Here is an 11,311-nt window from a genome sequence, read left to right on the forward strand (position 1 = left end):
TCAGAAAGAAGGGTTGCATCACTTTGTTGTCCATTTAAATTGCCCAGCAAACCAGCTCCCTTTTGCCTTTCCCTCTGCTTTGAAAGGAGATGTCACCTCTCCTTGGCCTTGCTCAAGGAGACTGCTGTGAGAGATTGGTCTTGGGTTCCTTGGTCCTTGAGAAAGTGATGCTTGAGTGAGCCAAAGAACTGAATCCCTCAAGCTCTTGGAGCAACTGTGGCAGCTGCTTGCTTGCTGAACCAGTGCCCAAAGCAGCACCACTGTGATCAGCCTTCTCCTTGAGACTGATTGCAAGTGGGTTTGCAAAGGGAGTCCTTCCAGGGCTCAGAAGGAAATAGTGTTATCAGGCCATTGATAAGGAACAAGCTTGGCTGGTTCTTTGCTAACTCTCAAGCCAATGTCTTTCTCTAGGAAATAATTCCCTTGCAACCACTACTTGTCGTTTTGACAGTCTTGCTCTGGAGACTGCCTTGCTGAATATCGCATATCTCTGTGGTTTTGTCTCAGTAGTCGGCAAAGGAGAAAACATAACATGACCTTTGGCTGTAAGGGCATGCGTTTTGCCCGAGGTTGCCATCACGGGGGGAAACCTGAGGAGCTGAGCTTGTATGCGGGGCTCTGTGGATGATGAGCTAACTCTGTTTGTTCCACCTCCCCTCCAGAACTGTCAAGTAACCCATCTCTGGCTTCGATCCTCATCCCTGCTCATGCCCGGAACCAAGCAGCTGCTTCAACCCCTACAAACGCTACAGCTGCCTCAGGTGAGAACATGCAACTGCCTGCCTCTCTCCCTACCCTCGCTCCCCCTGCCCAGGCACCTTCCTCCTGCTGAGGCCCACGAGCCACCTCGGCCCTTGGAGTGAATGGGGAGGAAGGGGTCATTCTAGCATCACCTGAAACTCAGTCTTGGTAGGTGGTCATTTGGGTCCTAGCTGTGATCGCCAACCCCAATCCTAACCCAGGGCACTTAAACTCTGTGTTCGGCTGTTGAGTTTGGTCATTCTCACTCAGACTTCACTATTAAACAATCATTCTCTCACCTGTTTTTTAGCAATCCTTGTGGATTGGTTTGCACCTAATTTCTGAGCTCTCGGCCAGTCTGAAGTTAAAACTGACCTGGAGCATGAGTGTTTGATGCCTAGAAGAGAAGAAACAGCTAGCTCAGTACACGTGGCCTGCATGGATGGAGAGGATATTTTCCCCAAAAGCATTAGCACTCGAAAGTCTAGTTAGGGAGTTCAGTCAGCATGCTCACTGCCTCATCTAAGTAGTTGCAGTTGCTTCTTACTGAGTTTGCTTGTGTCATCTTTGAGCACGAGGCAGATGCTTTTGGGTTTTGGCCAGCACTATATGAATTTGGTTTTTGCCTCTCTCTCTCTCAGATTTCTGTCAGAAACCTTTTAAAAGCTCACTGTTGGCCTGTAGCCACTCCGTATTGTATTCTGTTTCCAGTGAAAGCTTAAAAGCTGGGTAATATCAGTTGGGAGACTCCCAAAGAAAATCCCAGGTGCTGCAGGATGTGGCAGAGGTGATTTAGTGTATGGCACACTTCCTCTGAGTCAGCCCTGAGTCAGCACACCAGCCGGCTGTCTTGGGGCTTGGGCAACCAAAGGCAGTCTGCAAAATGGGTGTGCTTCCATACGCATCCTGTGCACATGTCAGTCCCATTTGACAAGGGCTGTGACCCCCTTTTGAGGTGCAGGGCATTTGCTCAATGTAAGATTAGCTGATAAGGAGAAGCCCTAATTAAAAAGGTATTCTTGAAATGTGCAGGACAGTGTTTGCAGGTTAACATGCCACACAGTTCCCTGTGCTGATGGTGATCACTGATGCGCTCGGTCCAGCCAGTGCTGTACGGAAAGCATTTTCATACTCCAGGACAGACAGATGCACCTGGGTTTGAAAGATGGGGCTTCTCTCTGAAAATGTAGTAGCAGTAGGTGAAAAATAACAGTCTGTACAATTTATGTGGTCTGAATTTAGGAGAAAGCAAAATTGCTATTCTCAAATGTAGTATGTTTATTTCATATACTTGGCAGTATTTTGCAAATAGTCATGTTCACTGTTTCCCTTTTATGTGCATCTGTTGCTCAACAACGAGTGAGAAAAGAAAGCAGATAAAGTAGTAAAAGTGATTGAAAAAATGACAAAGTACAAACATGGAAAATTATTTTAAGCCCTTCTGAAAAATACTGTTTCACTTAATGTCCCTTTCATGCCTTTTAAGGAGTTCTCTCTGCCAAGATACAAGTCTTGACGAATTAATGGGGTTAAGAAGTTTTTCACCCAGCACTTTCCAAGAGTTCACGTGGGGAGAAGAGGCATTAGGTTGAGTCATAAATGTGAAGTATACTGAAAGAGAAGAAGGAAAAAAAAACCAGAACAAAAAAAACCCCCACCTAAACCAGCCCCACCTTATTGCTGTCAACATTTTTAACCGCCTCTTTGCAAGCACTGCACTGAGTTGGGATAGGACCTCTTACTCATAGTTCAAAAACCAACAACAAAAAAAAAAAACCTTGCAGCTTGGAAAGAAATTGTGAAATTAAGTTCAGTATTGGGCAACAATCAGCTTTGGGTTTCTGTGGCGCAGCTGGTTGGTAGTTTCTTACTCACATGTGGTTCTCGCTGCAGGCAGTGGGAATTTGATCAGAGCTGTGATTTTTAGGATTAGGTCCTGTATGAGGTTATGTTAATCTGTTGTGCTTTGCATGCTGATGCTATGCTTAGCAAGAGATTTTTGTAGAAGGGGTCCCTTCTTTCCCTATACCCCCTGCACATCCCAGAGCAGTAAGTTTTAGTAACTGCTAAAGCAGCATGGGAGCAACTTGCCCACATAACCCAGGGCATCCCAATAGGCAGGAGGCTTTTCTGCAAAATGTTTGCTCATGTGAGTAAGCAGTACAAGTTCAGAAACTACTTTTTTGAGTGGTGATGATGCTACAAAATGTAGCTCTCAAGGCAATTCAAAGGGCAAAGCAAATTATATGTAACTGTAGTCTACATTATTAGTGTGTAACTCTTGTCTGCCTTTGGCAAGCAGAACTGATACTGAGGTTCAAGTGTCCACTGCTATGTCCAGCGTAGCTGCATACTCTCTAAGCTTGAGGGATAGGTGCACATACATGGAAATGCAGCATACTAGTTCATCACTGTAGACAATCCAGCTGAGCTGTTACTACCTGCTTGCAGACAGTTCTCCATTTTCATAGCTGTCATGTTGGTATGCAGCCATGTCAAAATTTCAGCTTTTTGATAAGGTGTAAAGCTCAGCTTTATATCATGCAGTTTCTTTGTATACAAAGCAGGTTCATAATTAAAAAATAACTAGAAAAATGAGATCTATTTGTCTGAAGTCTAGCAAAGTAGCGTTTGCCAGGAGACTTAGCAGTGGTGTGCTGTTAAGAGATGGAAAGATTGGCTTTTCAACATACCTTGTTAACAGTGCAGGCTTAATCAAGGCAGCAATACTAGCCCTTGTGCTAACCAACATGGCACGCATCTGCATTTTAAAAAAGTTCTCCAAGACAAGTAATTTTTGTTAACTGATAGATGCACAGTGGTGATCTTAACAGCCAGTTCAACAGTAGTCCTGGGATCGTTATGTTAAATGCAAGAGAATTATCATGTTATTTTTTGAGTGTTAAAAAATGTATTTGTTGTAAATTTCCTCTTCTCTTGAGGTTTAAAGCTGGGCTTGCTGTACTAATGGAACTTGGCTTTGCACTGGGAGTATGAAGCCTTGCTGCACTGGTGTTAGTAAATTAACCTAAATGTTTGAGAAATTCTCTGTGACGTTAGTGGCGTGTCTAAAGCAAAGTGGAGGAAAAGGAGGATGGGAGTTACTGGCCCCTGCTTGAAATGGTGCAGTAGCTTTCTGTGGGTTATGCTGGCCACTGATTAAAAATGCCAGTGCAGTTGTATTCGCGTGGATGCTGTTTGATCTAGTGAGGAGGAGGAGGAGAATGGTTTCATAGCTGTGCAGCCACAGCATGCAAGATGGGAGCATGCACACCAATGCATATCTGCTTGTGTGACTATGTGTTTTTCTTCCTGGATCAGCCAGCAGCAGTAGTTACCTCGCTGGTAGTCAGCGTTAAGATGGGAAGAGCATAATTGCCATCTGCAGGGGAGTTGTGCCAGCAGGGATGCTGGGGTCATCGTCTTAGGCATCCCGCTGTGTTGATCCTGTGTAATCCCAAATGCGATGGCGTGCCTGAACTTTCAGCAACAAAACAGATTAGGGCTGGTGTTACCTGCCAATGTGTGGCAGCTGAAAAAGACCATAGTACTCCATAAAATAAGATTCAATGCATTTACGCTATACCCGTGGAAGGAAATTTGGAAAACTTTAATTCCTTAACCAGGAGAAAGAGAGGTAAGCAATTTGCTCAGGCTTCTGCAAAGCTCAGCACAGGGATTGAGTCCATGACAGTTAGAGGAGTAAAACTTGCATGTTTCAGGCTCGCCAGTTTTGCGCTGAGCCCTGGATTTCTATGTCTGTAAGCACTATATGAAAACCAGGCTTTTTTCCTCCTTCCACTTGTCTCCTCAGCTGTCCTGTGAGGACTCCCAGGCTGGCGGTAGGGTTTTTCCTGTATCTTTGCAGATGAGCAGTGTTACGAATCCAACCAGCTAATGCTGTCATTAGTGCTAATGGGCTTTCTCAGACTGAGTTGGCATCCCTGTCTGTCTTTGAACTATAGCCCCATCCTTCCTTTCCGGGAGGTTTGTGAGGAGTGTCACATACCCTCCAAGAAAGCTGAGGCATTCTTCAGAGGGAAACTGGAGGAGGTGCTCTACATTGGTGAGAGATAACTTTTGCCCTCTGTTTGGAAGAACTTTTGGAACGGGCTAACACTTAAGCCCTGATGTGGTTTCTTTGCCCACACAGGCAGAGATGTCAGGTGGATAGGTTAGGGCAAAGAGGCTGTCCTGACCTCAACCCGCAGTCTGCTGTGTAGTCATCTGTTCCGTACCAGAAAGCTGCATGTCAGCTCCTGGCTTCACTCCCCAGCAGGGCTTCCACAGTGGCACAGGCAGCTGTTTTGCAAAGCACATGTTTAGTAGCATTGCTGAAGGCCTAGATTTTCTTCTTTTATGCCCAAATACTGATTCCTCGTGGTGAGGAGGAGTAAGTGAATGTCCATGGACCCTCATACTCCAGTTGTGCTTTTTCTGGCGCTTCAGCAAATTGATGCTGGAGCAAGGTCTTCTTTGTTCCTCAAATGTCCTGTCAATACGGAGTCAAAGATCAAGCTGGAATGTCAAAAAACTGCATTTTCTTGCAGGTTTGGAGCCAGTACAGCCTGGAGCAGGCTCTGCACTCTGCCCCAGCCTGGGTGAACTTCTATATATTGTTGTGAAAAGCCCCATGTAAACGATCTTGGGCGGTGTCACTTGATTTATTTCCTGTTTAACATGTGGCATATGTATTTCTCAGGAACTCCCCCATTAGAGTGATGATAGTAAAGGAGCATATGTTACATGAAGTAGCTCCATCCCCTCCTCTTTTTTCTGTATCTCTGCTCAGTAGCAATGTAATGATAATGATTTCAGCCTCTGCTGTCTTCAGGAATAGGAGATCAAAAGGCACGTTTCATTTCAGCAAATGAAACACAAGCACTTTTTGTACAGATACAGAGAAATCCTCTGCCAGCAGTACAGACTCCAGCTGGACTGCTCGCATCAGGCACGGCAGATGTTGCATTAACTGGAGTTTATCCATACCTGAAAATTAATCTAGAACAGGCACAGTGAGAGTTTAAAGTGTGGAAACTATTAGCTGTGTCTGGCTGGGTCACTTTTGATTTCCATGGTCATTGGTGTGCATGCATGTGGGATTTGGGAATTGCTCCTTCAGGGTCATTCTCCACGTAGGAGGGAGCCTCACGTGCAAGGCTAGCTTTCCAAATAGTGCTGGCACTGTTGTCATGCTGCCTTGGTGCTTTAACCGCATGAGCTTTTTTTTTTATTATGGTGGGCCATTCTTTTGGGAGGAAGGGGTTGCAAGTGATTTGGAGTGGGGGGGAAAGGGAATGGGAAACTCGCCGAGCAGTCATTTGGCATCCTCTGCCTGCAGGATTTCCCTTTCTTCCCACATGCTCCTCACAGCATTTCCTTTTCAAATAGGCGTCCTCTCTCATCCCACTTGTCCTTTGTATTCCTGGGTGCTGTTGTGTTTGATTTCCCTTTTTTTGTTGCCGTTGGCTGTGCATGTTACTTAATTTGTCGCTCAACCCGTGCTGCCCATCTCTAAGACTCTCATTCATTTCACTGCCTTTGCTTGTGGCTCGTGGTCAGGTCAATGTGGCAGGAGAGGAGAGGGGGTTTCGTTAACAGGTGACTGTAGAGCATTGCCCGGCTGCACTGCCTCGCGAGCTCTTCTGTGCCAGAGAAGTATTACTGCACCCCCGCCACCCACCAGTTGTATTTTGTCATGTCTATTATTTATGCTAGTCGTACTGTCCTTCAGTCTGAGGTCAGTAATTCTACTCTTTCTTTCTATGAGCTTTTTCCCCTGTGTCTTTTTGAATGCACTGTTTGCCCAGTCTGCCCTCTTCTGTACTGAGATAAGTCGTCAGGTTTTTTTTCCTGTTGCAGTATTGATAGCTTTGCAGTTAACCTTACTTAAATTAAGTGGGAGAAATGCATGATGGTCTCTTGTAGAAAACCTCACTTAATATCTTTTTCCTATCCCATATTTATTGTGTTGAGTATTTCGTGTTTTTAACTGTTCATCCACTTATTGTGACCATGCTAATTAGATGCTCTGTGGCATGCTTCTAGATGAAGTCGGTGCGTTTTTTTCCCTACCAATTCTTCTAAGAACAATTTTTTCAGAGAAAATACCTGATGTATGTGGCATATGAAAACACAGTTATAGTGAATTTCCTTTCTATGTTTATTTGCAACCCTTGTGTTTTCTTGGAATGCACTTTGACATGTGCCCATGATACCATGAGCTGTCTCTCTGCGGAGCACTGTCCCTCCCAGAGAAGAGGTGGTGTTGAAGACCCTTTACTGCAGACACTCGATCCTCTAACGATGTCATATGCTTGCATAAACCTCATGACTGGCTTCAGGCCTTGATGTTAATCTTCAGAGGGTGGCAGATCCAACTTTGGTTGGGCAACACAGAATAAAGCAGTAGACTTGAAAGACGTTTTCTGAGGCAACGAGTGCATGAATTACACATTAACACACAAGCTGTTTCTGCCAGGGGAAGCAGGCTCCTCGCGTTCGTTGTCTGCGCTCGTTCACACAATTAACAGGCGCCTTTGTTACAACAAAACCAAACAATATGAAACTTCAGCACCAACGTGAAACCCTGTAGTTGCCACAGATACTTGATGTGTTAGCTTTGGCGATGCTAGCGTGCCTTGTATTGCAATTAGAGTTACTGGAATGTAACATGGGCGACTTACCACTGTGGCGACAATGTTACATCCTGCAAAATCCGCTGGAGCCCAGCTGGGTGTTCGCATGCCAGCCTGTAACCCTCAACCCTTGGGGTTGCCTTTGTCCTGCTTAAAGACCATCTTCCCACCCTTTCCCCAGAACCAACCGTTCCATCTGCACCTCCTGAAGTCAGGAGAGCATCCTAACCAAACAGCACCTTGGTGGGAGTCGTGGGGTTCCCCGTGCGGAGGATGTTGTAGCTATTGTTCCGAATCTGTCTGTATTTTGGAGGTAATACTGGTTGTTTTTTCTGTCTTCCCTTACTCTCACCTGTCGTTTGCAGATGTTAACGCAGGAGAACGAGTTCAGACCAATAGTGTAGCTACAGCATCAGCCTCCAACTCCACCTGAACCGGTACCAAGCAGCCAGCTGCACAGGAAAAATCACCAGTAATTTGAGTCTTGCTCAGCAACACTGGTCACATTTGGAAAGAAAATTAAAAAGAGGAAAAAAAAAAAAACAAAACAACCAACAAACCAACCAACCTGTTCATTTTAGTGTTCAATTTTTTATTATTATTATTGTTGTTCTTATTTAACCTTGTAAAATATCTATAAATACAAACCAGTTTCATTGTATTCTCACTCTGCAGGGTGTCCGGGGCAGGGGACTAGGTGGGGGGAGGAGGGAAAGCGGAGCAATACAACACACCAATGTCTCTCCCCTCGACAATCTCTTCATGTTGGAAGTTTGCTGTTGTGTACTTCAGAACCAGGACTCTTGCCTCATGCCCCCTCCAACAAGAGAAAGAAGGAAAAACAAAACAAAAAAACCCAAACCTCATTCTCTGCTGAAGTTTTTTTTTTTTTTTTAACCTCTTTTTTTTAATTTTCTTTTTAAGTGAAGCTTTGGACTTTGATGTAGTGCACAGCTTGAATTTGGTCGGGAGCTTAGCAGGGGTCATTCAACAGAGCTCAGTGTTTCTTATCAGTGAATCCATATCCCAGGTTGTCTGAAGAGCTGCCCCAGCTTGGTATGGGAAGCAGGCAACGTGGTAGGAAAATAGGTTGCCATGGGGCAGGGGGGAGGGTTTGCCGTGTGTCTAAAGCTTGAACCGCTAGTGGAAGCCCTTAATTTTAAAAATCAGTGCTAGCGATGAAGAAACCTGCAGCTTCACTATGGGAAAAGTCTTACCCAAGTGGGTTATATATAATATAATACACACACATGCACGAACACAAGCGGTTAGCTTGACTGAAGCAGCTCCTTTGCCCAGCCAGAGCTTCTGCATCCCCCTCCATGCTGGTCAGCTCCCATCTTCAGCAGAGAAGAGCAGACGAACAAAATCCTCAGAGGGGGTGGGGGCCCAACCTGGGATGGTAAGGAACTTTTTGGACAGTGGCCACTGTGAAAGCTTATTGTTTTTCGGTCGTCTTTTTTTTTTTTTTTTTTCTCTCCCCACCCCCCAGGCTCTCAATTTGAACAGGCTTCCCTTTCCCAAGGTGCGTACAGGAAAAGGACACCAGGGTTTATAATGTGAACTGTAACAGTCTACTGGTTTATTTTGTAATATTTTTTTTAACTGCAGTTTTAACTTGCAGGATGCCACATTCTCTATAGTTCTGATTTTAAATTCACAGCTAGAATCTGTATTTAATTTCATCTTTTTTAACCTCTTGCTTTTTTTGATCTCTATTTATTGATGCGTGTTGCCACGTCGCCATTATGTTTTTACATTGGTAGAATATTAATAAAATACACATCCAAGTGCTCTCGACAGTAATTTGTACCTGCTGACTTGTAGGAAAGCTGGCTATATATGAGTGTGTGTGTATATATATTATATAAATATATACATGTATACATAGATACAATACTGCTTTTTTTTTATTTTGTCTATGATCTTGAAACAGTCTGACTGAAGCGTGAGGTGAATGCTTGTCCTAGTCCATCTTGTTCAGGGTCCGGGTTTCCTCCCCGCGATGACGCGTGGTGTGAGCATCCACGTCTATCTTCCTGAAGTCAAAGCAATATTCCTCGGGAAAGGGTCAGGTGAGCGGCCGGACGCAGCCGCGGCATAAAACGAGACTTTCGGAGAACCTGATCTTGTCGTAGGCTTGCAGTTGGTGTCCGCTCCGGCCTTATCCTCCTTCAGAGAAACTGTAGTCGCCTTCGGTGCTTATCGAGCTGTCATTCGACCTGTGGATTTCTAAGGCAAGCGGTTGCTTTTCGGGAATTGCGCGGACCTTCGCGCGGCCGGCAGTAGCGGCTTCGGCAAGCTCGGCCGCCACGGGGGCGGCCAGGGCTTTGCTCATGAGTTCAGTGCGTTTCTCCTTGTACCTTCTATCCTGTTGGCGTGGGATTTTTTTTGGAAACTGTCTCTTAGCAGCCCTGGAACTGATAAAAGCCCTGCTCTCTCCCTTCTGCGACACGCAGGGGATTTCAGGGAGGCAGGAGCTGTTTCAAGAGGTCAGTGACCACCTACCATGAAACCGATAAAGCCTCCATGTTATACCCCTCGGCAATTTGCTGTCGGGCACACAGAGAGAAGGAAAAAAAAAAAAAAGATTTTAAAGCTTTTAGCTGTTGTTAAATTCTGTCTGGCTGCAAAGGAAAGCACACCTACGTTCGGAAACGGGTGGCTTTCCAGATCCTTACATGCAACCTAATAGAAAGGGCTGAAGAGCATCTTAATGCGAGAGCTCGGCTAGTCAGTGTCCCGAAAGGTAAGTGAAGGGGCTCGGTTGACCCAGTGATCCAAACGGATGCAGGAGAATCAAAAAGTAGGACAGTGGCAGGGTATGGATCCGCTGTATAGGCGAGACTGCTGAAGCATTGGCCATGGACGCTGTTATTTGGAGGCAGTAAATTACTGAGTCTTTAAAAAAAAAAAAAGTAATAATGAAGAAAAATTGCTGCTTGTGCCAGGAAATGTGGCTTTTCTTCTTTTTCATTCTGTTTTTTCATTTAAGACTGGCAGAGGGGAGTTAAGAGCTTTTCCCTCTGGTTTTGTGACTGTGCCGGCGTCTGTGTGTGTGTCTTGTGTGTGTGTTAGGCTGGGGGAGGGTCGGGGGCACCTCTCTGGTTTTAGTTCTTTTTTTTTTTTTTTTTTTCTTTTCTTTCCAAGGATCATGGCAGGATCACACACTCTTTTATACAAGTTAGATCCAGGTCTTTGAATAACCTTTTTTGTAAATAAGAAAAAAAAACAACAAAAAAAAACCCCAACAACAACAACAAAAAAAAGCTCCTCACCAAATTCAAGCTTGTACATTATTATTTTTGGTTGTTTTTGAATTTTGAGTTTTATTGTTTTGTATGTAAATATGTGGACCCAGGAACTGTTATTAATGAGCAAAAAGTTACCGTTCAGGGCAGTGATTCTGTTTAATAATCAGACAAAATGTAGACGAGCTTTTTAAAGCCATATAGTTTTAACTCTGTACAGTAGGTACCGGCCTGTATTATTGTAACAATAACTCTAGCGATGTATAGTGTATCTATATAGTTTGGAGTGCCTTCGCTTCCATGATTTTTTGAATTTTATTTCCCCCCCTTTTTTTTTCCCCTCCCCTCCTTTATTAACGTCTCCCACCCCAAACCCGCATCTTTGCTCCCCCCCTACCCCCGCTTTCTAACTCTTTGAGTGCTGTAAGGTTTCGGTGATACCCTGATCAGTAGCGGAGCAAAAGGAAACCGTCTCCACCGTCATTCATTTCATCGGAGCTGTGGCTTTGTTCTGGATGTCTCCAAGTTGCCCACCCTGCCCTCTCCTCCTCCCGCTAGCAGCGACCGGTTTCGTTCGGACAGTTGCCCTAGCAGCTCATTTAGACTTTGCTCGTCTCTTTTTTTCTTTTTCTTTTTTTTTTTTTTTTTCTCCCCACACCCCCCACACCCAGTGCCCCTCAG

General features: G+C 44.8%; 1 protein-coding gene across 4 annotated transcripts in view; it reads left to right on the plus strand.

Moving 5' to 3' along the window:
• The window catches only part of GSK3B (glycogen synthase kinase 3 beta), a 156,445-nt gene extending 145,423 nt beyond the window's left edge, over positions 1 to 11,022 (plus strand). For 2 of the 4 annotated variants that reach the window (XR_008575514.1, XR_008575515.1), the window contains 2 exons: positions 663 to 7,692; positions 9,316 to 11,022. Coding sequence is in view for 2 of the 4 variants with exons in the window: in XM_054813643.1 (XP_054669618.1) it covers positions 663 to 761; positions 7,745 to 7,812 (167 nt within the window). In the remaining 2 variants the exon portion in view is untranslated. Of the gene's footprint in view, positions 1 to 662; positions 7,693 to 7,744 lie in introns of all 4 variants that reach the window. The other 2 variants (XM_054813643.1, XM_054813644.1) reach the window with 1 other exon arrangement.
• Positions 11,023 to 11,311: the final 289 nt, after the last annotated feature.

This window comes from Grus americana, chromosome 1 (assembly GCF_028858705.1).
Source record: "Grus americana isolate bGruAme1 chromosome 1, bGruAme1.mat, whole genome shotgun sequence".
In the NCBI taxonomy this organism is placed as follows: Eukaryota; Metazoa; Chordata; class Aves; order Gruiformes; family Gruidae; genus Grus; species Grus americana.